Raw genomic sequence first — 14,233 nt, 5'->3', positions numbered from 1 at the left:
TACTGCTTTATTCACTAAGGGAGACTAAAAAATGATCTGCATTCAAGATTTGCTTCATAAAAATGGGAATTTAAGAACTAGAATATTCTAGAATTTACTATTTTTCTGTATACCTTGTATAAAGACTCCTCCAATCATCACAGGAATCAGCTTGCAGCACTTAAAGATTACTTGAGTTGGATAATTCAGATAACCAAGTGATGTATTTGACAAACCCATCGTTGCCACTGTTAGAAATGCAATGAGCATATATGTTTTCCAAGGAATTCTGTAAAATAAAGGCACAAAGAATCAAATTAAGTTAATTCTGGATCTTAATATGCTTTATGTGTAAACTATGGTAATGGAGCCATTGTTCAGCATGTTTAAATATTACAGCAATGCACTACATTTTCCCACAATTTTGTGTTCATTTGGCTTTCAATCAAAAATGCTTCAGAAATATTTAAATCATATATAAAATTCCACTTGTATCCTAAAATATCTTTTGCTGCATTATGCTTATTTTAAGTTCATATTTATGGGATTATTTTTAAAGGTTTTTCTGTTCCTTGTCAAAGTATCTTTGTTGGTCAAATTCAATTTAAATATCCTCTTTCCAAGTAGTGCATTATTATTATGCTCTCGTAAATCTCTGGAACTGAACATTTGCACGGTAAACACCAACCAAATTCAAATTTATTATGAGGGCGTCAAAAGAGCAGGAACATGCATGAATAATGTTGGTTCAGAGCCCGGGCCAGGTGCACATGGGGAAGTGAGGTTCAGAGTCCAGAGTGTGTGGCCAGAGCCAGGCTCTGGAGCATAGTTTAGAGTCAGAGAGCTTAGTATGGACTGGAACAGTGGTCCAGATCACAGGCTGAGTGCACAGCTAGAGTCAGGGTCTGGAGTGCTGGCGTATTTCAGATCACTGTGATCCGCTTAGAATTATATATATTGAAGGGTGATTGCCAGTGGCCTTCATCGTATCTGTTTTATTTTGTTGTCCATCAGAAGTGCATGGCCCTATCCTTTGAGACAGTGAAGTTACTTTTAAAATGATGACAGAATACGACATGTTGATCTTTCAGAGGGACTAATATGTTCTTGTAAGAAACACTGAGCAATTAGAAAGACAAACATTATGTTGGCCTTGATAAGGCTGCACCTGGAAAATAGTCCCAGCCAATCCAGTCCAGGCAACATTCCTACTAGAGAAACAAAAAGCTGTAGATGGTAAAATGATGAGCAAAGAACTGGTGGAGGAACTCAGCAGGTCAGACAGCATGCAGCATGCGCTGAAATGGTCAGTTAACATTTTGAGTCAGAACCCTTTTATCAAGACTGATAATGGATTTTGACTCTAAATGTTGACTGATCATTTCTATGCCTGGATGCTGTCTGACGTCCTGAGTTCCCCCAGCAATTCTTTGTCTGCTCAACATTCCCACTATTTTCTTTTTCAGGAGGTTGCAAAGGTGCATAATTAGCTCACCTTCATTTCATCATTTAGAGTTGGGCGATGCTTCCTACTTCACAGAGCATCAATAGCTTTGACATCCTTATTCGGAGAACTACATCCCTTCATTCTAGACCCTCCCACAACTATCAGCATTTACCCAATCAAGCCCCCTACATGCTTCAACAAGATTGTTCTTATTCTTCTAAACCAAGAGCCAATTTGTCCAATCTTTCATGCTAATGACAATCTTTCCCCATCTGGGATTATTCTAGTAAAAGTTCTCTGTTCTACAATGAAAATACCTTTCCGAAAATAAGAGGATTAAAGCTGCCCATCGTGCTCAAGATAGGCTCTTACGAATGCCTTCAATAGCTGCAGCAAGACTCTGCTTTGAAATTCCAAGTTCATTTAAATAGACAACATTTTAATCGGCTTCCCTATGACCTTCTACATTTCAGATCTCCAAATCTTATGTATTTCAGCTTTGCGCCATCTTTCTCTTTTATCATTCTTCCAATAATACTTCACAATTTGCAAATTGTGCTCCATATGCTAATTTTTGCCCATTAACTTCTCTCTATAAATTGTATACTCCTCACATTGCCAAATTTTGTGGAACAAGTTGGGTACCCCATTTCCAAAGTTCTGAATAGTGAAAAGATCCAAAATCCGAACTTTTTTTTTAGCACCGGCATAACGTCACAAGTGGAAAAAAAATTCAAGACCTGACTTGCCCATGTGGGGCTCTGATACTCTGTTGGAAGCAGTTAAAGAAAAACCACACAGTCTTTGCTTCTGGCAGGAAGATGCCAAATGGAGCTGGGTCCAAGTCTTCAGCATCGGTTGCAGCTGGAGTTGGCGATTCCCTTCTCAACATTGGGTGCGGTGCTGCATGCATTGAAGAAGTCGCTTTGGGTTCCCAGGCATGAGTGGGGACTTCGGGTTCCTGGGCAGGAGCGGGGACTATAATTGGGGACCAGAGGCGGCAGTAGGAAGTTGTTGGGGGCTGGTAGCCGTCTGCATTGAAGAAGTCACCTCAGGGTCTGGGGCAGGAGTGGAGACCATAGTCAGGAAACGGCAGCAGAGGTTGGGAGATGGCCAGTGGCAGAGATCATGGTTTTTTTTTGATACCTATTAAACATTATTTTAGGTGAATGTTCATGTTATTGTTATTTAACTGCTGATAGAAGTTGATGCTACTGTGTTGTTTTGGGTTTTGTTCTGGAAAAACACTGTGGTTGCAAACATTTCAAATAAGGGATACTGTAGCTGTAAATTTGAATTCAAGATATTAACTTCCTCCCAACAAAATAGTTACATATATTTTCAACAAATGCTGTCCCAAAGGGGAATTCCAGGACTGTGGGAAACATACCTCATCCATGCATGACACTTGTTAAATTATATCTTCTTCTACATGAGAGGGTGCAAGCATGTTCTCATCTTCCCTGCTGAAAGACATCAATGACCACTACCAAATCCATTCTGTTACCTCCACCAGCCTGGTCATAGAGCAGCAGAAGCAATGGCAAATTGGAACTAGAAAAATACTGGGGTCTCAAGGTCCTCTTAAAGAAGGTTCTTTGACAGAATTTCACAGGCATCTGGAGAGCACCACTGAATATTCTTGGCTTCTCTACCAGACTAGTTTGAAGAGAATCCATAGCTAATACATCACCAAGTGTATCTTGCAACACCTTTCTTGAGATAAGGTGATTATTCTCAATGAAAAAGGAAGAGATCTAGAGACTCAGTTCCAAAAGAAAATCCACAAAACCAACAGATGGTAGGTGGAAAGCATGCTTGCTGATAAATCATGATATGCCCAGATTCTTCAGCACTGTGGAGACCACCTACAACTCAAGCTTTAAAGCTTGTCCAGAGAGAAACTTCCACCATATGTTCACAGTCTTGACTTCCACGTCTGGGAAAAAGATGACTGCTGGCAACTTCAGAAAAGGAAAAAAAATGTGATTTATGGAAATCACAGAGAAATCTCTCCTTGCCACCTGCCACAGGGAAAGTAATTGCCGGTATTATGCTCAAACACATCTCAAAGGTGATTAAGAAAAAAAGTGGCCAAGGAACAGTTCTCCTAATTGAAGTGTGGATTTTGTTTGAGATGATTAATGAGCACAGACTTCACCAATCCCACATTAACCTTATCAGTCATAAGAACTTGAGTGGAAACACTTCATCCTTGATCCCAATGACTGCTTAACAATTTGAAGAAAAAAACACATGCACACAAGTTAAAATAACCTTTTTCTATTGTTTACAACTCATTGTAACATTTTTTGATATATAATTGAATACATTTCATTTATTTCATTGATTGTAATACACATTGGGATGCTCAGAAGGCTTGAATAAAGTTCAGTCAGTCCCCAGGTTAGTAATGACCCAACTAATAGAAATCTGACTTTTCATAAATTCTCCCATAATTTTTAAAGATAGCAGTAATAATGTGACATTCAATAATTACTGGATATCTGGCAGGGAGGTTTGCTAATGCTGTTGGGGGTGGGGTTAAACTAGATTCACAAGGGGGGTGGGAACCAAAGTGAAGAGACAGAGGAAGTAGTGATTGGCGCACAAGTCAAGTCAACTGGTAGTATATGTGGAACGACAGGCAGATAGGGCGAAATTGCAGCCATTGGGATGAATTGCAATGCAACAGGGACACAAAGTCAAAAAAAGTTACAAATACAGGGGTAAAGGTTTTGTATTTAAATTCACGCAACATAAGAAATGAAGTGGATGACCTTGTAGTACAGCTACACATTGGTATGATGTAGTGGCCATGACGAAGTCATGGCTAAAGGACAGATGTTATTGGGAGCTTAATGTCCAATGTGGTATGTTAATACTCTATAAATTAGAGTATTGAATACAGGAGTTGGGATCTCATGTTGAAGTTGTCTAAGGCATTGGTGACACCAAATTTGGAATATTGTGTGCAGTTTTGGGTGGCGAATTATAGGAAGGATATAAACAGAATCGAGAGAATGCAGAGGAGATTTAGAAGAATGTTGTCTGGGTTTCAGGGTTTGAGTTGCAGGGAAAGGTTGAGCATGCAGGGAACGGTTGAGCATGCAGGGAACGGTTGAGCATGCAGGGAACGGTTGAGCATGCAGGGAACGGTTGAGCATGCAGGGAACGGTTGAGCATGCAGGGAACGGTTGAGCATGCAGGGAACGGTTGAGCATGCAGGGAACGGTTGAGCATGCAGGGAACGGTTGAGCATGCAGGGAACGGTTGAGCATGCAGGGAACGGTTGAGCATGCAGGGAACGGTTGAGCATGCAGGGAACGGTTGAGCATGCAGGGAACGGTTGAGCATGCAGGGAACGGTTGAGCATGCAGGGAACGGTTGAGCATGCAGGGACTTTATTCCCTGGAGCTTGGAAGATTGAGGGGTGATTTGATAGAGGTATTTAAAATTGAGGGGGACATATAGGGTCAATGTGGCTTTTTCCATTGAGAGTGGAGGAGATTCAAACAAGAGGACATAGATCGAAATTGAAGGAGGAAATGTTTAGGGAAAACATGAGGGGGATTTCTTCACTCAGAGATTGGTGGGAGTGTGGAATGAGCTTCTGGCCATTGTGGTAGACATGGGTTCGATTTTAATATTTAAGGAAAAGTTGGATAGGTATATGCACAAGAGAGGTGTGGGGGGGGGGGTTATGGGCCGGGCGCGGCTCAATGGGACTGAAAGGATAGGCAGGTAAGCAGAGGGGGGGTGGCATGATTCTGTTGGTAAGGAACAACATTAAATCATTAGAAAGAGGTGTCATAGGATTAGAAGAATACTGTGGGTAGAGTTAAGAAATGGCAAAGGTAAAAAGACACTGTTTGCTGTTATATACAGACCTCGAAACAGTAGACGGGATGTGGACAACAGATTACAACAGCATATAGAAAAGCTGTGTCAGAAGGGCAACATTATGGTTGCCATGGGGGATTTTAACATGCAAGTAGATTGGAAAACACACAGGTTGGGACAGGGTCTCAAGAAAGGGAATTTGTTGAAAGCTTATGAGATAGCTTTTTAGAGCAGCTTGTTGATGAGCCTACTAGGGGATCAGCTGTACTGGATTGGATGTTGTGTAATGTACTATAGGTAATTAGAGAGTTTAGAGAAAAGGAATCATAAGGCAGCAGTGATAACAATATGATTGAATTCAATGCAGAATCAGAATTTGTCATGAACATGTCACAAAATTTGTTATTTTGTGGCAGTATCAAAATGCAAACATTCACTGTATATAAACCATCTTACAAAATAAAATAAATGATATTTAACAAGGATGTATCAGTATTTCAGTGGAGTAAAGGGAATTACAATGCCATGAGAGAGCAACTGGCCAAAGTAGATTAGAAGGGAGCACCTGTAGGAAGGATGGCAGACCAGAAATGGATGGAGTTTCTGCATGAAATGAGGAAGGTTCAGGATAAATACACAGCAAAAAAAAAATGTTCAAATATTGTCACAAAAAAAATGTCACAACTGTAGCTGACAAGGGAATTCAAAGCCAACATGAAAACAAAAGAGTGTATGCAAGGAGACAAAAATTAGTGCAGGGATCCCCAAATATTTAGACCATCGACCCCCTGCGTGGAATATTTTGTCCTTCATCGATCCCCAGGCATGGGATCCTGGTGCTGGGCAGGGTAGGGGTGGGGTGCTGTTGCGTGGGGACACTGTAGAGGGGGGTGGATGCTGGATGGTGTGGGGGGGGGGGTGGTGGTGGCTGTGCTAGAATAGACAGTGGGGGTGGGGGCGGTGCTGGACAGCAGGAGGTGGGGTGATGACATTGGATGGGGGGGGAGCTAACATTGGTACCGTATATACTCGAATAATAGTCGATCCCATGTTAAAGTTAACTGCCTATTTTTGGCTTCAGCCGCATGCCCATCGTTCTCCTGATGTTCTGACTGTGGATCCTCGCCCCAACATCTGCCCATCCAAACTCCCAACTGCAGATCCTTGACATGATGCCTGCTGATCTGAACTCCCCACCGCAGATCCTCATCCCAGCACCCACCTATCTGAACTCCCGACTGTGGATCCTCACCCCTACGCCCACCCATATAAACTCCTGACCTTGGATTCTTGCCCTGAAGCCTGCCCATCCGAACTCCCAACTGCAGATCCTCACCCTGATGCCATCTGAGCTACCCAACCATGAACATACCACCCAGTCCTGGCATATGATCTCCTGATGTCTTGAACAATGCAGGTACTCATGAGATCAAATGTTTAACTGGTGTAAAAGTTTACCTCCCCTTTTTTCCCCAAAAAGTGGTCCATAAAATTCGACGATTACACGTGAATAAAACATAGAACTCATACTTCTTTACATCCTTTCATGCGTTCTGAATTAATTCAAGGGCAAAATCAAATACAACATGGCAGCAATCAAAGCCCGCTTTCGAGACTGGTTGGTCAACACTGCCACTGGCGCTATTTTCAATTGACCTCCCCCCGGCGTTATTGACTCCCATTCAACCCCCTGGCATTTATCGACCCCTTGGATGGTCCCATTGACCCCCAGGGGTCGATATCAACCACCAATTTAGGGGCCACCAAAGTGGGAAGATGGAGGATTGGGAGGTTTTAAAAATATTGCAGTAGGTAACTAAAAACACTCATCAGGAGGGAAAAGTAGACTAGCAAATAATATCAAAAAGCTTCTTCAAGTATATAAAGAATAAAAGAGAGGTGAGAAGAGAATAGAAAACAATGCTGGAGAAATAATAATGTGAGAGAAGGAGATGGCAATAGAACAAAGTGAGTGTTCAAGATGTTAAAGGGTATCAGGGAAGGAAAGTGCGTGTAGTTACTATTTCAAAGGAGAAGGTGCTCAGAAAGCTGAATCATCTAAGCATGGTTAAGTCTTCCAGACCAGATGGATTGCACCCTCGAGTTTGGAAAGAAGTAGCAGAGGAGACTGTGGAAGCATTAGTATTAATTTTTCAGGAATCAATAGATTCTCGTATGGTCCCAGGGGACTGGAAAAAGAGAATGTCACCCCATTCTTCAAAAATGGAGGGAGGCAGAAGAAAGGAAATTATAGATCAGCTAGCCTGACATCAATGGCTGGGAAGATGTTGGAATTGATTATCAAGGATGAGGTTATGGAATAATTGGAGCCATATGACAAGATATGCCAAAGCCAGAATGGTTTCCCTGAGGAAAAAATCTTGCTTGACAAACCTATTGGAATTCTTTGAACAAGTGACAAGCAGGCTGTTGTGTATTTGGATTTTTGGAAGGCCTTTGAAGGATGCCATGCATGAGGCTACTTAACTAGACAAGAGCCATGGTATAACAGCAAACATACTAGTGTTGAAAGAGCATTGGCTGATTGGCAGGAAGCAGAAAGTCAGAATATAGGGATCATATTCTGTTGCTAATGGTGTTCCACAGGGGTTAGTGATGGTGCTACTTCTTTTATGTTAATGATTTCAATGATAGAATGAATGGCTTTGTGGCCAATTTGCAGCTGAAATGAAAGTAGATGGAGGAGCAGGTAGTGTTAAGAAAACAGCGTGGCTGCTGGACTTTGAGAGATTAGGAGAATGGGAAGAGACGTGGCAAATTAAATACAATGTTGGAAAGTGTATGATCATGCATTTTGGTACAAAAAAATAAATGAGCAGCCTATTTTCGAAATGGGGAGAAAATTGAAAACACCCAGATTCAAAGGTATTTGGGAGTCTACCAATCTCTTAAATATCCTAATGACCTGGCCTTCACAACGGCCTGTGGTAACCAATTCCACAGGTTTACCACGCCCTAGCAGAAGAAACTCCTCTGCATCTCTGTTCTAAGCAGAGAACCTTCAATTCTGAAGTTGTGCTCTTTTGTCCTCAACTCTCCCACCACAGAAAACAATCTTTCTACATCTACTCTGTCCATGCCTTTCAACATTCAAAATATTTCAGATCCCTCTTCGTTCTCTTAAGTTCCAATGAGTATAGGCTAACAGCTGTCAAATGGTCCTCGTATGATAACTCTAACCAGGATAGTCTGAAAGTAAACTTGCATATTTAATCGGTAGTGAAGAAAGCAAATGTAATGCTGGCATTCATTTCAAGAGGATTAGGATACAGGAGCAAGGATGTGACATTGAGGCTTTATAAGGAACTGATGAGACTTCACTGAGTATTCGAAAGGCATGGACAGAGTAGATGTAGAAAGATTGTTTCCTATGGTGGGAGAGTTGAGGACAAGAGAGCATAACTTCAGGATTGAAGGTCGTCTGCTTAGAACAGAGATGCAGAGGAATTTCTTCTGCTAGAGGGTATTATACCTGTGGAATTGGTTACCACAGGTTGTTGTGGAGGCCAGTTCATTAGGTGTATTTAAGGCAGAGATTGATAGGTTCTTGATTAACAAGGGCATCAAAGGGAGAAGTCGGACAGGGGGTTGAGTGGGAAAATGGACTGGCTTATGATTAAATGGTGGGGGAGACTTGATGGACTGAATAGCGTATTTCTTCTCCTATGTCTTATATTCCATTCATTTAATTATGATAGTATTCTTTCTTTGGCTTGGCTTCGCGGACGAAGATTTATGGAGGGGGTAAAAAGTCCACGTCAGCTGCAGGCTCGTTTGTGGCTGACCAGTCCGATGCGGGACAGGCAGACACGATTGCAGCGGTTGCAAGGGAAAATTGGTTGGTTGGGGTTGGGTGTTGGGTTTTTCCTCCTTTGCCTTTTGTCAGTGAGGTGGGCTCTGCGGTCTTCTTCAAAGGAGGCTGCTGCCCGCCAAACTGTGAGGCGCCAAGATGCACGGTTTGAGGCGTTATCAGCCCACTGGCGGTGGTCAATGTGGCAGGCACCAAGAGATTTCTTTAGGCAGTCCTTGTACCTTTTCTTTGGTGCACCTCTGTCACGGTGGCCAGTGGAGAGCTCGCCATATAATACGATCTTGGGAAGGCGATGGTCCTCCATTCTGGAGACGTGACCCATCCAGCGCAGCTGGATCTTCAGCAGCGTGGACTCGATGCTGTCGACCTCTGCCATCTCGAGTACCTCGACGTTAGGGGTGTGAGCGCTCCAATGGATGTTGAGGATGGAGCGGAGACAACGCTGGTGGAAGCGTTCTAGGAGCCGTAGGTGGTGCCGGTAGAGGACCCATGATTCGGAGCCGAACAGGAGTGTGGGTATGACAACGGCTCTGTATACGCTTATCTTTGTGAGGTTTTTCAGTTGGTTGTTTTTCCAGACTCTTTTGTGTAGTCTTCCAAAGGCGCTATTTGCCTTGGCGAGTCTGTTGTCTATCTCATTGTCGATCCTTGCATCTGATGAAATGGTGCAGCCGAGATAGGTAAACTGGTTGACCGTTTTGAGTTTTGTGTGCCCGATGGAGATGTGGGGGGGCTGGTAGTCATGGTGGGGAGCTGGCTGATGGAGGACCTCAGTTTTCTTCAGGCTGACTAATATTAGGATGCATGTAAAGCAATTTGATTAATAGAATTGGTAGTTATAGAAGTTGAAGATTTCACAAATAGAAAATTAGTTTTTGAACAATTTTTTAGGAATGGTACCCTTATGTGACCCAGGAACAGCCTTCAACACCTCAATTACATTTCTGGTAAATGTTGCTCTTGCACCCAGACCTCCTCACTCAACACTATTCAGGGGCCCAAACAGTCCTTCCAAGTAAAGCAACAGTTCAGTTATGAATCGGTCATCTACTGCATCCTGTGCTCCCCTTGTGGCCTTCTCTACGTCAGAGACACTGGATACAGACAGAGAGATCATTTCATTAAGCACTTTCGCTCTGTCCTCTGCAATAGCCGGAAATCTCCCAGTGGCCAATTCTGCACCCCAACTCCATGCTGACATGCCTGCCCATGGCCTCATGCACTGCCAAACTGATGCCAAGCACAAAATGGAGGAACAGTACCTAATATTCCGTCTGTACACTCTCCAACCAGATGGCATTAACATCACTTCTCCTGTTTCCGTGAGGCCACTCCCTCTAACTCTCCTTCCCTCTCCATTCAGAGAGCTATTCCCTCCCCTCACTTCTCAGCTTTTTTTCCCTTGTGACCTCTTACTCATATCCATCTCTGATCTTTTGCTTGTGGGCCTGTGCTCATCCCCCTACTCCACCATTTTATTCCAGCACCTGCCTGCTTTTTGCTCATACCTTGATGAAGGGCTCAGGCCCGAAGAGTTGGTTATGTATCTTTATCTTTGTTTCATTAAGAACTTACTGAGTTTCTCCAACTTTTTTATATAAACTACAATCAATTGTCTGCAGACTTTCTTTTTCAACATTTCCGGAAAACTCTCTTTCAGTCCCTGTTCTAATGAAACACCCCAGACCTGAAAAGTTTCTATTTTCATAGATGCTGCCTGGTTTGCTGAGTGTTTCCAGTATTTTCTGCTCTTAGTTCACATTTCCAGCTCTTTGATTTTCATTTCTAGTGTAAGTCTACATACTCTAGAAAAAGAATTAATAATTGGAAAATGTACTTTCTCATGATCTCAAATATAGACATAACCAGCAGTTAGTGTGTCACAGGACATTCATATTTCTGTAAGCTATCCAACGGACTATATTGGAATTTCAAACACGGAACTTGAAACACACCCAACAGAATCATAGAATGGTAACATCACGAAAGGATGTCACTCGGCCCACCGAGACCATTTTGGAATTTAAAACATTTTCAATGAAATGTTACATTTACACACATCGCCAATCTGTTTTGCAATTCTCAAATACCAGGTTCTATTTCATGTCTTCAGACTAAATTGTCACAGCAATTACAACAACATGTACCCACCACCAAATGATTCATTACCTCCTCATCTTGTCCTGCGTAAATTGAAGTTCTATCAGTCCAAACGTAGAATAGAAAGCAAACTGCACCAGAGTTAGGTACCAGCCGAAGGGCTTGAAACCTTCCAGTGAGAATATGAGCTCCTGGGAATCAAGAGAGGTAAAGTTAATGGAAATGCGACAGTATGTAATGGAACAGGCGTAATCTGCATGGAATGTGACATGGGACAGGTTTGTGTAGAAAAGCATGTGATATTTGTAGATTAAATTTGCCAATGACCTGCAGATATCCATAGACGAGATAGAAGACGAAGACCCCAACCACACAGATCAGGAACTGAACGGGTCTGGGGAAGTGGCTCAGTTTAAAGCCGATCACCCGCAGCTCCTCCGCCGACTTGATGTGCGGGGACATGGAGTCCGGTTTGTCGGGAACACTGATGGAGATATATTTCCTGGAGGCATTCATCGTTGCCATCCAGTCGGCGCCGCAGGCCGCAGGCTCGAAGTCGCCCGTAAATGAACCAAATGGAAATACAGCTTGCAGCCTTCCCACGATTCACCGCCGCATCACGGAGGCATCCACCAGCCGTCCTGACTATTGATCACAAATGTTGTGGTGACTGCTGGTTCTCCAGCACCTGTCAACTGTTATCATCAGGGAAACAGCGCTGTTCCGCCGCGCATGCCCACCTCCCTTCGCTTGACCCGGGTGAAGCCAGAGGTGGCCGATGCTGCGCATGCGCATTCGGCCAAAGGGGGCGGGACGGCCATGCAGATGTGCACATTTGGGAGTGGACCTGCCCCGTCGGTGGGGAGCGTGTCGACGCAGACTCTCGATCCCCCGGCCATCGAGCTGCGGCTGCGCATTGGCGCCGGCTTGGGGGAAGGAGATTTCTGTGACGTGTCCTGGAGCATAGGTGTGATCGATAAACTGGAACAGTGAATGAGTTTATTGCCATACACAGAAGTGCAATATACTCACTGACAAAAGACAAAGGAGGAAAAACCCAACACCCAACCCCAACCCACCAATTTTCCCCTGCAGCTGCGTATGCCTGTCCCGCATCGGACTTGTCAGCCACAAACGAGCCTGCAGCAGACGTGGACATACCCCTCCATAAATCTTTGTCCGCGAAGCCAAGCCAAAGATATAAAAGTACTACATTGCCCCCCCCCCCCCGTAGGCAATGCACTTGGTTGGCAGAAGCCAAGTGCATTGTTGGAAAATTAAAGTTGTTTAAGTGTTAAAGCCACGCCCGATTGTTCTTCAAGGACAGCACAACACCTTTACAGCATCAGTGATCAGGACTGGACCTGGGTTTGAATCCCGTACTGTCTGCAAGGAATTTTTATGTCCCCCCACCCCGTGTCTACATGGGTTTTCACCTGGGGCTCCGGTTTCCTCCCTCTTTTCAAAAGATACTGGAGGCGTAGGTTAACGGGGTATAAATTGACAGCATGGACTTGTAGGACCGAATTGGCCTGTTACAGTGCTGTATGTCTAAATGTGCCCACCATGACTACCAGCCCCCCCCCCCCCACCCCCCCCATATCTCCATCAGGCACACAAAACTCAAAATGGTCAACCAGTTTACCTATCTCGGCTGCACCATTTCATCAGATGCAAGGATCGACAACGAGATAGACAACAGATTCGCCAAGGCAAATAGCGCCTTTGGAAGACTACACAAAAGAGTCTGGAAAAACAACCAACTGAAAAACCTCACAAAGATTAGCGTATACAGAGCCGTTGTCATACCCACACTCCTGTTCGGCTCCGAATCATGGGTCCTTTACCGGCATCACCTACGGCTCCTAGAACGCTTCCACCAGCGTTGTCTCCGCTCCATCCTCAACATTCATTGGAGCGACTTCATCTCCAACATCGAAGTACTCAAGATGGCAGAGGCCAACAGCATTGAATCCATGCTGCTGAAGATCAAACTGCGCTGGCTAGGTCACGTCTCCAGAATGGAGGACCATCGCCTTCCCAAGATCATGTTATATGGCGAGCTCTCCACTGGTCACCGAGACAGAGGTGCACCAAAGAAGAGGTACAAGGACTGCCTAAAGAAATCTCTTGGTGCCTGCCACATTGACCACCGCCATTGGGCTGATATCGCCTCAAATCGTGCATCTTTGCACCTCACAGTTCGGCGGGCAGCAACCTCCTTTGAAGAAGACCGCAGAGCCCACCTCAATGACAAAAGACAAAGGAGGAAAAACCCAACACCCAACCCCAACCAACCAATTTTCCTTTGCAACTGCTGCAACCGTGTCTGCCTGTCCCGCATCGGACTTGTCAGCCACAAACGAGCCTGAAGCTGGCGTGGACATTACCCCTTCATAAATCTTTGTCCGCGAAGCCAAGCCAAAGAGAAAGAAAAGAGAGAAAAGATGTCTAAATGTTAAATTTAAAAACCAACATAACAGTGTTAAAAGTATGTGAGTAAGTAAGAAAAGACAACAGTTCCCATCATGGATAAGTTAAGTTCTCCCACACCAATGCAGTTTACCACCAATCTAACCGATAACTGAAAACGCTTCAGTGGAGCAGAAGAAACCAATGAAAAACAGAAAGCGTCCTTGGACATCTATAACAGTTTTCATGTTGGACACTCTGATGACAAAATTTTAGGAGTATTTTGTTCCAAATAAAAACATCGCATTTGAGAGATGCAAGTTTTTCTCCTGTAACCAGAAACAAGGTATGAGTTTCAACCAATATTTAGCCAAACTTCACACACTGAGAGATAGAATAGTTTGCGGAATCCCAGATAATGGGAAAGAATGTTAAGTGAGAAAGATTTGACATAGGAAAAGGGTGTGACTATGTGTAGGGCAGCAGAGATCACATGAGCACAAGCTAAGGAGCTGCACAGGATAGACACAATAGTGCATGCAGTGAAAACAGAGGCAGAGCACTAGGAGTTTCCCAAAGCTACAGCAAAGCAAAGTGGTAAGCTCAAACAACAAATGCAG

The 14,233-nt window shown here is 43.8% G+C and overlaps 1 protein-coding gene across 2 annotated transcripts in view; it reads right to left on the bottom strand.

Moving 5' to 3' along the window:
- slc35b3 (solute carrier family 35 member B3) overlaps positions 1 to 11,955 on the bottom strand; it is a 70,329-nt gene extending 58,374 nt beyond the window's left edge. For both annotated transcript variants that reach the window (XM_069920850.1, XM_069920852.1), the window contains exons 1-3: positions 11,529 to 11,955; positions 11,271 to 11,392; positions 114 to 268 (exon numbers count right to left, since the gene is read on the bottom strand). In XM_069920850.1, coding sequence (XP_069776951.1) covers positions 114 to 268; positions 11,271 to 11,392; positions 11,529 to 11,726 — 475 coding nt within the window. In that variant the 5' untranslated portion in view covers positions 11,727 to 11,955. The remainder of the gene's footprint in view (positions 1 to 113; positions 269 to 11,270; positions 11,393 to 11,528) is intronic.
- Positions 11,956 to 14,233: the final 2,278 nt, after the last annotated feature.

Source organism: Narcine bancroftii, chromosome 2 (genome assembly GCF_036971445.1).
Source record: "Narcine bancroftii isolate sNarBan1 chromosome 2, sNarBan1.hap1, whole genome shotgun sequence".
Classification (NCBI taxonomy): Eukaryota; Metazoa; Chordata; class Chondrichthyes; order Torpediniformes; family Narcinidae; genus Narcine; species Narcine bancroftii.
This window is presented reverse-complemented; position numbering and strand designations above follow the sequence as displayed.